Source organism: Phalaenopsis equestris, unplaced genomic scaffold (genome assembly GCF_001263595.1).
Source record: "Phalaenopsis equestris unplaced genomic scaffold, ASM126359v1 Scaffold000519, whole genome shotgun sequence".
In the NCBI taxonomy this organism is placed as follows: domain Eukaryota; kingdom Viridiplantae; phylum Streptophyta; class Magnoliopsida; order Asparagales; family Orchidaceae; genus Phalaenopsis; species Phalaenopsis equestris.
The window spans coordinates 136,742-155,504 of NW_018164959.1; the positions used below are offsets into that span (position 1 = coordinate 136,742).

Consider the following 18,763-nt stretch of genomic DNA (forward strand, 5'->3'; position numbering starts at 1 on the left):
AATGATGAAACTTAGAGTTCTCTCACTTTCTTTTTATTTTTATGCAAGATTAATGATGGAGCTTCTTTCAATCTTGTGATGTGGAACAAAAGTCACAAAACTGAATAGAAAGAAAAGTTGGGGCGGGACATACGATAAACTTTTAGGGGCATTTATGTACATGCCACCAAATTCTTTTGTATTTACATTATTTACTCCGTGCCAGTGGCCAAGCGTTGAGATTTTTGGGTGAAAATGGGGCATTACATACATACCACCCAATTCTTATTTATTTACACAACTAACATCTAATTTTTGTTTTTTAAATCTAGGCATATTTGCATACATACCACCTAATTCTTATAAATTTGCCAATGTGACATCTGATGTCAGAGATGAGGTAGCTTATGATAGGGTTAGATTTCTTACATTCTTATGAAAAAAAATTTTATATCATTATATATTATTTATTTATTATTTAATTAATTCGAGCCAAAACGAGTCGAACACGATCGAACAAAAGTTTTATTGTGTTTGACTCTTTTATAAATCGAGCTAAAAAAATTTGTTAGTGTTGACTCTTTTGTTTATTGAATGAATCGAGCACGAGCTACTTAGCTAGCCAAACCCGAGTTGTTCGTGAACGACGAGCTTTTGTGACACCTCTATTGTCCAAAAATTATTCGTCGAAAGGTCCCAATGAAAGAATAAATAGATTTGGAGATTGAATCCTCATGAAGAATTGTTATAAGAATAAATGTGCGGCGTCTAATTTGAGCTCTTAGAAATTCGTCATTAATAAATTTCATCAAGTGTGGCTCCAAGTTGAAATTCCCAAATATCATACTTCAAGTTGAAATTTCCAAATATGTTCATAATGCTAGAATTCCTCCTGTCAGACAGGGCTTTTTTTTGTATTTGGGTTAATATTAGACTTTAAGTTGAGATCCCTAAATATATCCTGTCATCACAAAACTTTTGCTATAAGATAGGATACATTCTATGCTTTATATGGGTCGATATCCACCTCCTACTCAAAAATCCTAAATATACTTATTACTCACTTGAAAATCCTCTTGTTAGAAAGTGGGCAATTTTTTATTTTATTTGGGTTAACTTCATGATTCAAGTTGAAATTTTCAAAGATGATTATCAATTATCAAAGAATTTCTCCTTACAAAATATTTGGTTCATTATTATTTGGGTTGACATCGTGCTAAAAGCTGAGATCCCTAAATATATTCAACTAGTGCTAAATTTGTTCCTTCCAGTCAAACAGATTGCTACGTATACTACTCGGGTTGATATCATGTTTCAAGTCGAGATCCCTAAATATATTCAAATGGTGAAATTCTCTCTCTATATGCTAGAGAGGGTACTTCTTACCTTATTTAGGTCAACATTGAGCTATTAGCTGAAATCCCCAAATATACTTATTCTCTATTGGCTAGGTTGACATTGAGTGGCAAGCCAAGATCTCCAAATATATTCAACCAATTGATATCATGATCAATGCAAGATCAACAATTTATCTTTTATTACATCTGTGTCAAAGCTATATTCAAGTTGCTACACAAAATTGGATCTATTTTACAAGCAAATCATAATAAAAATCAGATGTTTATCTCAGACTATTTACAGATCTAGAAGTCGGGCAAGAGAATTTTAAGACCGTGAACCTCAATAAGTTAAGTTGGAGAAATAAAAGTTTTCATACAGCTCAAGTTTAGGACTCAACAAATTTTGGTGGTTAGACTCAACAAGCTCAAATATGGCCGAGTCATTGATAACTCACTCACTCAACAAGCCCAAATATGGCCATAGTGAAAGGGCACTGTTGCGTCCATCTAATGACAATAGCTATACTAATAAAGCTTCTTCAGCCTGATGAGTTAAGTTATATAAATATTGAGATTCTCTCATCTTTTGAATGCAACAGACAGCATCAAAGAAATGATTTTCATTCAACGCACAACAATAAAATTTTGTCATCAAAAGTTCTTTATTTTTGTTCAGGTTGACATCGTGCTATAAGCTGAGATCCCCAACTATGTTCAGCTTGCAGTAAGCTTTCTCTTCGTATCAAGATAATGGGCTATATATATTTATTTGAGTTTATATCAAATTCAAGTCGAGATCCTTAAATACATTTTGCTAGTGACAAGTTCTATGTAAAGAAATGAGGCTACTCACTTTATTTGGGTCGACATCAGAGGTGTCGAGCCGAGATCACCAAATATGACAGTGGATTGCTTATTTTATTTGTGTTGTTATCGGGCAACAACTTGAGATCTGTAATCATTTTCATTTACTATTTGGGCTGACACCAATTGTACGCTTAACACATCAGTGTCAAAGTTACATTCAATCAAGTATACATAAATAAATATATATATTTAAGTAACGCTCAATGCAATTTCAAAAGATACATGCTCACCTCTTGGACTTGCCGCGATTCTGGAAGTCAAGCGAGAGAAGTTTAAGCTCGTAGTTCCGTTATGTCAAGTTGAAAAAGCGCAAGTTCCTCTACATCTCAAGTCTAAGATTTATTCAAGTGCTAAAAATCAGAATTAACATGCCCAAATATGGCCTTGTGGCTAGCAACTCTGATCACACAACATGACACAAATATGACCATAGTGAAAAAGCATCTTCTTTATCCATCTATTGACAATAGTTGTCTCAACCCAAGTTTATCCAGCCTGATGTTTTCAAGTGTATCGAGTCTTGAGATCCCCTCAACTGATCGAAGGAGTAAGACAAAACCAACAAGCCTGAGGGATTACAAAGTGTAAATATAAAGAAGCTAGCTTAAAGTTCATACCAAGTCCAATGGCGAATAAAGGAGATCCTGACATTTCAAACCAAGAATGCCAAATTTATTCAACTAGTGTGAAATTCACTGTCTTTGCCCGGGGTAAGTTCACATTTCATATAGTCGAGATCTCTAAATATATTCCTCCTACTTACTTGGGTTGATACAGAGCTCTGAGCCAAGATTCCTAAATATTTCTGGCTAGCATTAGATTTTAACTTGCTACAAAAAAAGGGTTTCTTGTCTTTATTGGGTTGACATTGTGTTTCAAGTTAAAATCCTTAATCATCAGGATATTGTGTCTTCTCTTATTATTTGAGTTGACATCAATTTTTAGGCCAAGATTCTCAAAATACTTATGTTGCTGAAATTCCTCTTGTTAGACATGGGGCATTTTTTTATGTTATTTTTTTCATGTGCAAACATCACACCTTATGTAGAAAGAAACCTTTATTCTATTGATTGGCATTGCGATAAATACCAAAATCGACAGATATAATGCCAAGTGTTGAAATCACGCATTTGTTGGGTAAGGGAACTAATCATTTGAGGTGACACTGAGCTTCAAGTTAAGAGCCGATCATTTAGAAGTCATTAATTATCTGGTTCGACATCAAGCTAAATGTCAAGATTTTGGAATCTCTATTAAGTTTTGATATCTTCTACTTGCCACGCAAATGACCAGTCATTCGAGGCAAAGACCCATCCTTTGAGATATATTCTCCAAATGGTGAAATCATCTTATTGTCGACCAAAGGTGTAATCATTCGGGTCAATGCTATGACTGAAGTCGAGATCCATTACAACTCAAATTCTAAGTCATTAATTTTCTAGGTCTTCATCGTGCTAAATGTCCATGTCTCCTAATATACCCTCCAAATATCAAAATCACCCCAGTCAAGAAGAGACGCATATCGTTCAGGTTGACACCAAGGTCAAGGTTGAGATCTCTGAGTGCTTCAACCACAAAAATCCCTTAATAAAACAAGGTTGCCCATTTTTTAAGATTATCAAATTCATGTTGAGATCCCCAAGTAGATGCTTAAATTGTCAATGTTAAAGCTATATTTAGTTGGCTAAAAGGAGGCATAATAAGTGTCAAGTGAGTGCATAGTATGATCCTATAAGTCGAGGTTCGTCTCTAAAGTTCGTTAAGCTTCTGTATGTCATACATGAAAATATGCAATAATATACAAGCTTCTATTGATTAAGTTGGAGAAAAATAAAACATCTTTTTTTTAAGTTCATGACTCGAGTAAATTTCATAATCAATAAGTCAAGATGTGGTCGAGTTGCTTGTTTTTCTCTTCACTAACATCTTATACACTAAAAAAAATGATTACTTATTTTTACTGATGATCACACAATATGAAGTTCGATGTATTTAATGAACGAAAATTTTGAAGTGGAATTAATTTAAAAAATATTTACATTATGGTACAAATACAATTTTAAAAAATCATTTATTACGGAGTGATAATGGTTCAGAATATTTAAAAATATTTTATTTTTTTTAAAATGAATAGTTTATCAAAGCTCTTGTGTCGACACCGCCACATTAAAATAATGTTGCTAAAAGAAAAAAACAAACATTCATTGGAAGTAGATCGGGCAATGCTTTACAAATAAGAAGCCAAAATATCATTGGGGTGAAACTATTCCTACTGCTACATTCATTGTTAAATGAACACCCAATGAAATATTAATCTTTGAACGCTTTTTGGTATCTTTTAGAAAATTTACCCAACAAATCAGATTTCTTCTAACTTGCCTTTAATGATATTTGGGTCAACTGCATTTGTTCATATTTATAATCATGATCAAGAAAAACTTAAACCCCAAGTTATAAAATATGTGTTCGTTAGTTATGCTCCCACTCAAAAGAGGTATAAATATTTTGATCATTTTTCTAAAAAAATGTTTGTTTACATGGATGTCACCTTTTCTGAATTACAACATTCTTTTTTACCTCATCTTCAAGAGGGGATGGATAAAACAAAGATTCGACTACTGTTTTTCAAGACTTTCTTCCAATCAATGACTCATCAAATAATATCTCAACATGATTGTTCAACCTGAAAATCCAAATTATATTTTGTTAGAAAAAGTGGGTCGAGCTTTTTAGATATTAAAGTCGATTTAGATATTTTTGCAGTTTCATCTCATGATATTCATAATTTTATAACAACTAATAAAGAGGAAGCAAAAAAATAAAAAACTGACTTTAATATCATTTGACATTGTTTAGTTGCGATAAAGGACAACTCAAAAGAAAGAATCGATGAATCAATTGCATTGCACAAAATTGATAAACCCTCCAAAGTAATGTCCTCACTGAACCTTTATGCCATGATCAGTCCTATCCACTTCATCTTCTAGTTCTGAGTCTTCTAGTTCTAAAGCTGACTCTAGCCCTAATCTGAAATCTAATGATTCCAATCATTTTCGCATTGCGGCTTATAAGCGGGGTGAGTTCTTGCACCCAATATACATTATCTCATTATGCATCATATGAAAAGCTCACCACATTTGCTGGCTTTTACCACTAATTTGTCTTGTATGGACATTCCTAATACTATGTAGCATACTCTGAAAGTTCCTAAGTGGAAGAGGTTGTCTTCGAGGATGTGAAAGCTTTGAAAATAAATGACACGCGAGAATTGGTTGATCAACCTAGAAGAAAGAAAACTATTGAATGCAGATGAGTTTTTATGGTCAAGTGTAATTCTGATAGCTCTCTAGAACAGTACATGGCTCAACTGGTTGCCAAGGGATTCACTCAGACTTATGACATTGATTACTTAGAGACATTCGCCCTCATCACAGTAGCAAAACTAAACTCTATAAGAGTTATTCTATCATTTACAACTAATCTTGACTTGCCTCTACAATAGTTGGATATAAATAATACATTTCTTAATCAGGACTTAAAGGCAGAAGTGTACATGGATGCAGCTCTAGGATTTAGTGAGAAAATCAATACAAATGTGTCCAAACTAAAAAAAACCTCATACTGGTTGAAGCGGTCGTGTAAAGCGTGGTTTGAGAAATTTTCATTGTTTGTTATATGTTAGTAGTATACCCAAGGGCAAGGAGACCATACTATGTTTTTCAAACATTCAAAGGATAGGAAGATAGCCATAATGATTGTTTATGTGAATGATATACTTCTCACCGAAGATGATATATATATGAGATTAAGTGGTTGAAGACTTCCTTCTCACAGTTTCTGAGATCAAGGACATTTGATCTTTGAGGTATTTTTTTGGCATGGAGGTTGCTAAATTGAAGAAAATGATTTTTGTTTCTCAACGAAAGCATATTCTTGATCATCTAAAGGAAGTAGTTGTAGGCTAGCAGACACCTCAATTGATCCCAATCGATAATTGAGATATGAGAGTCATGACGACCCAGTAAATACAAATTGATATCAAAAGTTGGTGGGAAAGTTGATATAGTGTCATATGCACGATCAAATATCGTTTTTGTTGTAAGCTTGGTCAGTCAATTTATGCATTCACTCTTGGCAAAACACCTTGAAGCTGTTAACGGGATTCTCAAATACCTAAAATGTACATGAGGTGGGGGTTTACTCTTTCAGAAGACCTTACAATAAAACATAGAGACATACACTGACCCAGATTGAGAGGCCCCAGTTGTTGATAAGAGATCGACGTCTGGATACTGCACTTATGTCTTGGGAATCTGGTTACATGGTGAAGTAAGAAGTAGAATGTGGTGATAAGGAGCAGTGCCGAGGCAGAATATCGAGTTATGGCTAATGGAGCATGTAAGATTTTATGGCTGAAGGGAATTATTGAAGAGTTGTGTATCCCGATAAGCATGCCCATGAAGTTATACTATGGCAATAAAGTTGTCATAAGTTTTGTAGAAAATCCAATGCAACTTGACTGCTCCAAATATATGGAGATTGATAGACACTTCATAAAAGAGAAGATTGATTGTGGAGCTATTTGCATGCCTTTCGCTCTGACGGCACAACAATTAATAGATATTTGCACAAAAGGATTTTTTAGGACTAGTTTTGAGTTTCTTGTAAGCAAGTTGGACATGACAGATATTTATGCTCCAACTTGAGAGGGGGTGTCAGATTTTTTTAGGAATATTTTATTTTTAGTTTCTTTTATTATTAGTCTTTTTTATTTTTAGGATTTAAAGGTAATTGTATGTCATAATTTTAGGTTTCCTTCTTTTATTATGAGGAGTTATGAAGGATTTTATTAATTTCCTATTGTGGGAGTCACCCCCTTCTATTTATCTTGTAATCATTTTCTAAGAAATTGAAGAGAAATAATTATTTTTTTCCTTCCAAATCTTACAATATAATATATATATATATTTGGTTACATATGTGCTACGTTACCTTCCGCAGGGAGACATTACCATTAAAAATTCGAGGTAGAACTCATTAATGAGGTTCGTTTGAGAATTTACAAAACTTGATTGGAACTATTGAAACTAAAATTTTAAATGGAAGAATAAAATGCATTTAGGCCTAAATTTATAGTGTCGTTAAAAATGAAAAGCGCTGTGAGAAAGGTAAAAAATATTTATATTGCAACTAATATTATACCTACAATCATTTTATGATGTTAAGGACTAGAAAATTGGTCACTATGATGAGGAGAGAAGATGAGTTTATGAAGATGATTGTCTTTGGAACTCTCAAGTTTAATGGTGCTTCTAGTAGTCTCTGAATTTGAGCAAAGTGTAATATACGGTTAAACTGTAGGAAAACATGAGAGTTTGTTTTGGAAGAATTCATTGATAGGAGAATGAACACCTGGAGAATTAAATTGTGAAACTCATCTAAATAAAGTACTGGCTGCTTATAAATTTGATAAATTATACAGCCTTCTTAGGCCATCTACATCATTAATAAAGAAGAATCATAGCAAAATATGCGGTTGAATGTGTAAATATTGGAAATATGAATAACAAGATCTTGTTTATTAAAGAAAACAAGAACAAATAAAGAGTTGTGTTACAGAGAAAAAATTACATTTTCTTTTCCAATCCAGAAGTGAAGGATAAATTGAAATGAGTGAGAGAGCTATATATGTACGTACTGATAACTCAAAAAATAAATAGAGAAAAGATAAAACTTGTCCACATTCAGATGCTTGATCTGAGGCGAATCTTGTTCGCTAGTCGTTGTTTCTCCTGATCAAACAATTTTTTCTAGTTAATTAAATGCATAGGTAGTTATAAGGATCAACTGCCTAACTTTATGCTTAGTTTTTTCCATCAAAGATTTGTAAGTAGAGCTCTTCACTAAAGTTCTTTTAAGAGGGTATAAACTTTGTTTCTGAGTGGTTGGGGATTTGGCCTTAAACGATCAGTGAATGAATTCTGGATGTGTCGGCTCTAGAATGAATATTAACACTGAGATAGAGTGTTTAGTCACCGTTGTCTTGTTTACTGAAGGTAGTACAATCTGGAGCCTAATGAAAGCCGAAAAGATAATGGTTGAAGTCAGCAACTTTTTCGATCAATAAATTAAATCGAGAATTCGATCTTGGGATCGGTGAGTAAATTTTGGCGCAACAAGGAATCGCTTGCTCTTCTTCATTTGAATTGTAAGAACTTGTTTTTGAAATCAACGATTCACAGCACTTGGTCTCTTATTTAAAGAGTTACATTTTATTTATTTATTTATTTATTTATTCATTGGTATAATTACATACAGACCACCCAAAACATTGATATTTACAAATTAACCACCCAGGTGATTTGTTTCTGAACTATCGAACCAATTTATCTGCACATGACACGATCAAATTATTGAGAATTTAAGGAAAAGTTGATAATAGGGGTTGGGGTTTTACCATGAATTTTGATATTTGAGTGAGAATTTGAAAAATGGATAAAAGAGGGTGGTTGGATTTGTAAATACCAAGTTTCGGGTGGTCTGTTTGTAAGTGCCTCTTTTTTTGTAGTTGAAGATGCGTCTTTTGCTTTCTTTCATTTGAAGGGAAAAGATTTATTTTTAGAAAAATTTACATACATATCAGGATTTATTTTTTGGGAAATTGACATACATATCACACGATTCTTTAATTTTTTTTACATATCTAACACCTAAAGTTTGATATTTACATTTATAACACTTTTGTGCTATGAGCCTATACATGAAAAAGTGGATTTCGCTTTTATAAAGTTAGTAAGAGTGATATTTTTTAGGTGACGCTAGGGATTTGAGTTTTATGCATGCAGATAGAAAAATTTAGGTGTTAGATGTGTAAGTATACAAGAAATGTGTGATATGTATGTAAGCGCTCCATATTTTTGAAGTTAAAGTTGGAATTTACACTATTGTAAAAGCACAAGCTCCTTTTTTAATATGATTATAAATGAACTGATTGTTTAATATGATTATAAATGAACTGATTGTTTTATCACTCCCAGATTTGCTTCTGCCTTATTCAAAGCATGTTAAGTTCGACAACCTACTCTTAAATTCACATCTTTTCCTGCAATTTTTTTCTTATTGTGCAGTGGATGTATCTGATTCCTCACACCTTTTCCTGCTAATTTTTTTTCTTATTATGCAGTGGATGTATCTAATTCCTCTTGGATTGATTGTGCTGAATGCTGTCACTCAAGCCATGAATATACCCGAAGAGCAGCAGCCTGCTGGCCAACCTGCTTCCCAGCCTCAGCAGCCAATTGTTCAACGAGCTCCAAATTCTGCTGCAAGAAGACGATAGGCAGTCGGCTTTACATGTGTGTATATGATTTCTCATCCACTAGTTACTGAATCATCTTGTTTTTATTTTAGTTTGTTTATGTTTTAAATTGAAATAAAACAAATGTGATATGCTGAGAACAAAAAACTCTCAAAATAATTTTTTTCTATTTTGAATTTTTTTAAACTTGGTTTCTGTTTCTTCCACACACATCCAAATTCCTGCACACCGCATATGCAAGGTCTTAAACACATGACTTCTTGATTGAAAAACAAAGCTCTCAACCACTAAACCAAAATGGCTATGCATGATCTTTTTAGAACTAATTGATTTATTTAAAAAAAAATTTCAAGCAACAACAATAACAAGTCTTTATTACACTAAGTGGGTCGGCTACATGAATCCTTTTTCTCCATGGCGTCCTGTTGAGTGTCATATTTTCATTAAATTCTAATAGATTAAGATCATTTTTTATACAATAAATCTTTAAGTTTTTTTAGGCCTATCTCTGCCTTTCTTAACATAAGTTGAATCTAAAACATCTACTCCCCTAACCGGATCATCAGACCATCTAAGGCGTCTCTCTCTATCTTGTCCTCCATTGGAGCTACACCAACCCTATCACAATTATATTCATTTTGTATTGTCTTTGAGTGTCAAGTTACTCGATTAAGATCAATAAGTCTAAGTTTCTTTAGGTATACCTCTGTCTTTCTTAACATAAGTTGAATCTAAAACATCTAGTCTCCTAACCGGATCATCAGACTGTCTAAGACATCTCTCTCTAATCTTGTCCTCCACTGGAGCTACACCAACCCTATCACGGATATATTCATTTTGTACTCTCTAAGTTTCAAGTTACTCATTCACTTAAGCATTCTCATTTCAACAACTCTTAACTTTGCTATATGCTTTCTTTTAAAAGCCAACATTGTGTGCCATAGAGCATTGCAGGTCTCATTACTATCTTATAAAATTTTTCTTTCAGTCTAAGCAGTACTTTGCTATCACACGATAAGCCCGATAAATTCCTCCACTTCAACCAACCAACTTGAGTTCTACTAATAACATCTCTAACTATTTCACCATCATTTTGAACAATAAACTCAAACTATCTAAAATGTTCATACCTTTTAATGATTTGATCAACCATAGTTACAACTCTGCCACTAGAGCTACTGCTACTAAATTGCATTCCATGTATTCAGTTTTAGATCTACTCAAACAAAGACATTTAGACTCCTATATACATAATTTAAGTTTTTCTTGAACTCTTTCTCTAGTCTTATCCACAAGAAGGATATCATTAGCAAAAAACATATACCAAGTACATCCTCTTGTAAATTTCCCGTAAGAGCATCCATGACAAGCAAAAAGATATGAACTTAAGGCCTATCCCTGATGTAATCCAACTTAAATAGGAAAATAATTGGTCAATTCCCCTTTTGTTCGAACACAAATAACAGTCTAGCATACATATATTTAATGACTTGAATATAAGTCGTATCAACATCTTTCTTCTCTAAAACCGTAGATATACACCAAACAAACATATTTTAAAAAAAAAAATTGAAACAAAGATAAAATTGATCTCGAAGTTATTTTGACTCCAACTTGTTGGAAACATTAATTAATAACTGTAAGATCTCCATGCTGATAGTATAAGACTGGTTTCTAAATTGGTTTTGCAGGGTTGAGAATAGTGTTAGGCATATGATTCTCTAAAATTAATAAAATAGTTTCTTGGAATTTAACTTTGAAATTCTTATCTAAACAGGAACCCATCTGGGGTTGAGGTATTGTTTTCTTTGGGCTACAACTGAGTTTTGAAGGGAATAGCAGTTGACTGATTTCTAATGAGCTGCATTCGTAGATGCCCCACTTGCAGCTTCTTCCAAGATCCGTTGAAGTGTTTGGGGAGAATTTTTATTAAAGATTATTGTAGTCATGTTTCGCATATATATATATATATATATATATCTGTTCATTTTTAGAGCTACATGCGAGTTTTAATATTTTGTGTCTTGAATTCCTGGTTTTTTAGGCAAATAATGTTTGCTTAGCTTAAAATAAAGCTGAACTCGTTTTCTGATTAACTGCAGTAATTTTTTTCTTTCATTCCGAGTTGCTAACATTGTCCTGCTATGCTGTCTACGGAAAAAATTTGCGTGCGATAGACGTACGCAGCGCTGCGTGCGTTATTAGGGTTATACCGAGGGTACAAGGGGGTTACATCCACGGTATAACCCCTTGTAACCTCTCTGTAACTTGTTGTAACCTATCTGTACCCTAAAATAAGTTTCGCGCTTCTGTTATCATATATTAAGAGATTACACGTAAGTTACAGGGAGGTTACAGGGAGGTTACAGAGAGGTTACAAGGGCTTATACCGTGGATGTAACCCCCTTGTACCCTCGGTATATCCCAATATCGCACGCAGCGCTGCGTACGTCTATCGTACGCAAATTTTTTCCGCTGTCTACACTAAGTTGTGAATTGCTGGCGTGTGGAGAAAATTGGGTAAAGATATAATTTTGAAGTAAAAGGGGCTTTTACATATGGAGGTTCTCAAGTAAAACGCCCCATACTTATTACATGTAAAGGCCCCAAAAATCAAATTTACAGATAAAGATCTTTTGCTGCAATCGATGGCTTGGCTTACTAGCGTGGCCTCCCCTCCGTCCGAAACTCTCGCCTACATCCTTCCCTCTCCTGATTTAACCCCTCTCCCTTCTCCGCCCCAAACCCTCACTCATCTCCCTCGCCCTCTTATTTTTTTCAAACTATTGCCTTCGTGAACGAAGCATCATGATATAGTCACCATTAGAGTTAGCTGGGAAGTCAAAGATAAGATCGAGACTTATAGAGATCGCTGAAACTCTCTTCTTTCTCATTCTTTTGCTCGGCTCCTACCAGAAATTATTGAAGAAGGTAAGTCTGTTCTCGTCATTCTTCTCTCTTCGCTTGTAGGATGTAGGCAAGGGTTGAGGGCTCTACCATGTCAGAAGCCCTGCCATTGTTGTAGAGAGGAGTTTGGGCCAAAGATCTGGACGAAATCGGGAGAGGGCAGGGTGTAGGCGTGGGTTTTTGAGCTGAGAGAGGAATCCGCGTCGAGAAAGTCACGCCAAAGTTTTCCGTTGCTGGCTGTAACAGAAGACCTTCACCTATAAATTAATTTTTTTTGGAGTTTTTACATGTAATAAGTATTACTTGTGGGCCTTCATATATAAAAGCCCCTTTTTAAAATTTTGAATTTATTTTAAGATTAATTATTATATAAATAATAATTTTTTTTATATTACAATTTTTCTAGTTGCAAATTTAATAATTTTAAAGTTCATAAAGATCAATATCTATTTAGGTATTGTCATGTTTATCTATTTAGGTATTATATGTGTTTAGACATCCGATAAAATTGGAATGATACAGAGATGATTAGCATGGCCCTTGCGCAAGGATGACACGCATATATCGAGAAATGTCCAAATTTTTAATTAATATATATGAAGGTGTTACCTGAATTAGTTCGAATGTTGTTTAAGGAAAACTAGTCCATTATACTAATGGGTACATAATAGATCATTTGACTATTTTACCTTATTGCGTATTCTCATTTTATTTCAATACATTTATCATAAATCTATAATGTTTTTTTTTTTAATTTTTGATGTTATGTGATCGCTTGGCATTTTTTTTTTCTTCATGTTTATATATATGTATCCACACGATCATATTGGATGGTAATTAAATCTGCACCGTTCATCTCGAACAATCAGATCAATAATGTGTTCCAGCAAAAAACAATCTACACCACCTAACCAATGAGAGAATAATGTGCATTTAATATGATACCTAATGATGTGCTGACATTAATGGTGTCGAAATTTGACCCAAGATGTCAACTCAATTCGAAAAATTCGAGTTTAACTCAAATAATTTGGGTGGGTTTCGGGTTAATAATCCTAATATGTTTAATGTTTTGTCGAATTTGGGTTGACCCTCCAAACCAAATTTGACCCTCTAATCTTAATTGACACGAAGTTTACCTGCTAATTTGAAATTGACCCAAACTTGACTTAAATTTGATCTGAAATCCACATGAATAATTATTATGTTAAATGAGAATTGAGTTGAGTTCGGGTTGTCATGTTGAAGATGGGTTGGACTTTCTAACCCGTTAGTATTCGAAACAGGTCAATTTTATGTCAGACCAGAACCCAACTCACAAACCCTATTTGACACTCCTAGCTAACATGCCATTACAGGATAAATACTGCGTTGTGGCTCTCGAAGGGGAATAAAATTGCTCTCTAAAATCTACTGTTCTATATTTTTTTCTTCATCATCATTTTCTTTCTTCCATTATGGTATCATTAGTAATAGCACTTGAAATTTTATTTTTTTCATCTTTTTTTTTTCTTTTTTTTTTTTGCTTTCTCTTTTTTACTCTCTTCATTGGCATTGTTTTTCCTTTCATTATCTAGCTAATTTGCCTTATAAAATATTTTGCAATCTCATTGAATCATTTATCTAATATTGATGCCACAATGGACATGTTCGATAATTCCCCCAACTCGATTTGTTGAAATCAAATATGATAGGGATGTAAGTGAGGCAAGCCGACTAGAGCTCGACTAGTTAACGAGCTCGCAAGTTGAGCTCATCAAGCTATGAGTTCAAACTTAAGCTCGTTTATTAATTAAGCTCAAGCACATCGAAGCTTGGCTTATCGTCTAGTGGGTTGGACCAGTTGGCCACTAGTCACATCAATGCCTTCTCTGACGAGTTGTTGTTGAACTTCTCCTTCTATCTAGCCATCGATTTCATAGATTGCTTCTCTAGTGAGCTCTCATGACAATTATATTCAAGGCCACAAGTTCTCGTGCTAGCCTACTTTCAGTATTGCGAGTTGAGCTCAAGCTCTACATTTGTGCTTAAGCCATGTTTGAGCTTTCATTTTAACAAAAAATTTACTCTAGTTAGGTATGACCTGAGCTCAGCTCAACTTATTTATATACATATCACACAATTTCTTATGCAATTGTCTACTGATAATTATCACAAATGGATTATGCATTTTCTAAAACTTCATCTAGTGGACTATTTTGAATGGTTTCTTATTGGTTCTACAGCTTTTTCAAATGAATGTATCCTTATTAAGTCCAATCAACTCATCCCAAATTTTGCTCAATGCACCCAGTCTCTCATTTATTAGGATTATGTTGTTGATCTTTGTACGATTATTTTTTCATTATTTCTTTTGTTTTGAGTTTGAACACCAACTATGAAATATGAACCACAAAAGAAAATATATTACAATCATCTTATAGATCCCAAGATATTCAACTAAAAAATAAGTTGCATGATATTGCTATGAAATCCCACACCGTGACTCCAAGTTTATTATAAGTCAACTATTGTGGATAGTACAATTATTGTCAAATTGATCGTTGTTGTTGAAGATTTTATTACTTAAATCATCAATAGCTTGCCACCAAAATATCAAGCCTATACGATTACAATTGAGACTTCATACTCACTCTGATTGCACCAAGATTATTTTTAATCTCCTCTTTGGGGCAAGATGATTAACTTGGCTATTGAGATTGATAAAAAACAAAACTCTTAACTTTCAAATCTAACCTTACTCTTCTCTTCATGTGGACATGGCCTAACCAAAGTGTCCAATTACTTCAAAGATCTTGAGCATCATGCCTCTCTTATTTATGATGGTTGTGACATATCAAATAGAGGAGGTCACTCCTTTTCCACTTACGTTATTTGTCAAATTTGTAGCAAAGCATATTACTTTTCTTCTCACTATTAGCACATGATGAATGTCTTAGATTCCTACAGTGATGCCTCATTACACCATATTAGTAGCTTGGTATAACTAAATGATGCATAGTATTTTGATTCAGGTGTTATAATACACCTTACAACCAACCCCAACCATCGAAGCTCTTCTACAACATACCAAGAAAGTTAACAAGTCTTTGGGGGCAATGGGCAATTCACTTAAATTACTCATACTGGAGACAACATCCTTGTTGCTTCCAATATTAAGTTACTTTTTTCCAAATCTCTTATGAAATTATGTGTATGCACATAATCTAATAATATCAATTAAAAAACTCATACTTAATAGCTCCTATTCCTTTTATTTGGAAAAATTTTATTTTCAAATCATTAATTTGGAACATAATTAGATCATCCTCCAAAGACCCAATCATGATGGAATCTATCCTGCTACATCTTTCAGCTCTCCGTCCTCTTCACAGCCCTCTACTTTTATAGTTAAAATCTAGCATAGATCTTGAGCATCCTAATTTTATTACCATATATTTTTAATTTAATCAATTTTCTTTTCTTCATATTTTCAAGAGTTGCACTTCTTGTACATCATGTTGTTTAATAAAGAGCCACAAAATTCTATTAAATAAATCTTATAATAATATATATGAAACTTTTAACACTAACACACTCTACTGTTTAGAGATCTTTTCCAATTCATTTTGACTCAAAGCTTTTGTTATGATATAGTGTTTATTGATATTTACACTGACTTTTGTTGAATTTATTTGATGAGATCAAAATTTGAAACTATATCTAAATGTACCCATTTCAAAACTATAGTTGAAAGACAATAAAGTTTTGAGGGTTGATAGAGGAAGTGAAAGCACAATGAAGTCTTCATAAGTTATACCATCCTCTTGGAGACTCATTCATCATTTAACCCACCCTTATCCTTCTGAATAGAAGGGGGTTGTAGGACAAAAAAGTAAGCATCTTATAGAGATTTTCATCATATTTCTCATTAATTAACTCATAACTTATGGCTTGATGCATTAATCATAACTAATTATGATATAAATGATTAATTTTAAAAAAAAAATAGATATCTCTCATTCAGCTCATTTAACATAAGATATCCTAATATTCAGATTTTCAATCATTCAACTATGGGTGTATACCCATGGCTTCAATATTAATCTCCTTATACCAAACCTACGATATGCACCACACTTAAAAGATTATAAATGCCTTGACCTTGTAATTGGCAAAATCAATGTATCTCAACATTAATTTTTTTATGAACAAAACAACTTTAGTTCCCTATTTCCAAGCTTTCTTATGAGACAAATTTTACTTGATATTTGCACTTCATTATTGATTCCCACTTCTATTATTATAATTAATTTGCTTGTATCAAGTCAAATCTCTCTGTCACATCATACTTCTTCACCTTTTATTTCTTGTTGTCCACATCAATCAAGAAGTCCTTCCTCTACTAGAGACTTTTAATCATATCATAATTACCTGTGCAAAAATTATTGATTTACACCAAATGATACACACAATTTCAAACCTTAACTGTTATACTACTGCTATTAAAAATACCACAATAGTGATAAGCAATGTCACAAGAGTTTTATACTTTATAATCCCAAAGAACTTGGACTCTGATTCCCTCACCATTTGAACAAATAGTTATGGGTAGTAAATAACTTTACAAAATAAATGCAATTCTAATGATAGCATCATTAGATACAAAACTCAGTTAGTGGCTTAATGATATAAGTAGTAACAATTTTTATATTACTTTAGTTTCAAATTGCATAAATATCAATGATATTGTTAATCATAGCTTATCAACATCAATAGGAATTTTTGAATGTGGATGTCTTCCTTGCTTTCTTGCATGGCCATATAACTTAGTCTATCAACATGAAGCAGCCATAAGATTTTTAGAACCTATTATATCATGAATATATTTGATGTTTTAATAAAGTATTTTTTTTATCTAAAGCTAGCATCTTGATAATAATTTACCACATTATCTTTTCACTTATTGCAGTAGGAATTTTAGTTGAGTGATATTTACCCATCCTTACTACTTTATCGACATCAAGCTATTCTTATATATATATATATATATAAATGGATAATATTGCAAACCATGGCGATCATGGACAAAATCTTACTTTATATGTAGATAACATCCTTATCATAGTTAATAATTCAATAGTCACATAGATCGTCATTGGTACACTGACTACGAGCTGCAACTCATCTTACAGGTTTACTATTTGACATCAGAGACATCACTTATTGGTATATGACGTAAGGAGAAAACCTTCGAAGTCCAGAGAAAGTCAGCATATTTTGAATACAATGAACATTTGCAGTTATCTCCAGATCTTTCAATACATCGTGTTTGGGATACGTTACCACATAGTATTCATGAAACATTATTACCCGTACTTGGGATACTTCGTTACTCAGCATTTGAAATAATTCGTTACATTATATTCATGATACATCGTTTTCTGAAACCTTGTTACTCTATATTTGAGATAATTCATTGCACCATATTTAGGATACTTGGTAAGCAAATAGAGTTCACTGATGATGGCAAGTAGGGTGCAACAAATGATGGTTGACGGCGGTCAATAGGTAATGACTGATGGTGGTTGGCGGCTATAGAGGACGTAAGTTATCACCGGGAAATATGATGGTATTTGTTATACGGTATTTAAGATAGATCACTACACCATATTCAAGAAATATTATTACACAATACTCGGGATACATCATTAGCTAGCAGAGTTCATAGATGATGGTGAGCATGGACGGTCGGATGTAGTCAATGGAGGCCGACAGACAATAATCGATGGAGGTCGATGACGACAGACAAGTTGATAGTGATCGACACCTACAGAGACCGGGAGTTATCACGAGTCTTCAATCCAGAAAAGCACCGTAATTTTCTCCTTCTCCTCCCTCTTGAAGGAGGTCCATTTGTAGTATCTGGCGTAGGGGCATTTTGTTCTTTTTGCAAATAAATTCCTCGACCACCCGATCAAATATTGATTCATCTTAATCATAATGAGTTTTTTATGATTTGTGGGCCTTAATGATCTCATACTTAAGAGAGTTTAGGCTCGTTGGATCCCTCCCATTGAGACACACAATTTGAGCATAGATATGTCAAATTTAGAGTTTTTTTTTTTCTCATTCAATTAATGATTTTAAGCCTTCAAATAGTCTTTAATGACTTAATATAAACTCGTTAAAATTAGAGCCCTAAATGATCTTAAATTTAGAACGAAATATTTCTTGTTCAAAATATTACCTCAAGATGTGTGCCAAATGATAAGGATTCTTGATGACACATTAGTTACCCCATATTTTTTGATGATATTTTCTATCACATCTAATATATATATATATATATATATATATATTATAGTCAATG

The 18,763-nt window shown here is 33.3% G+C and overlaps 1 protein-coding gene across 1 annotated transcript in view; it reads left to right on the plus strand.

Moving 5' to 3' along the window:
* Positions 1–11,462, plus strand: part of LOC110028657 (ER membrane protein complex subunit 10) — a 65,766-nt gene extending 54,304 nt beyond the window's left edge. The window contains exons 8-9 of the mRNA XM_020730597.1: positions 9,370–9,541; positions 11,282–11,462. Coding sequence (XP_020586256.1) covers positions 9,370–9,525 — 156 coding nt within the window. The 3' untranslated portion in view covers positions 9,526–9,541; positions 11,282–11,462. The remainder of the gene's footprint in view (positions 1–9,369; positions 9,542–11,281) is intronic.
* The last annotated feature ends 7,301 nt before the right edge of the window (positions 11,463–18,763 follow it).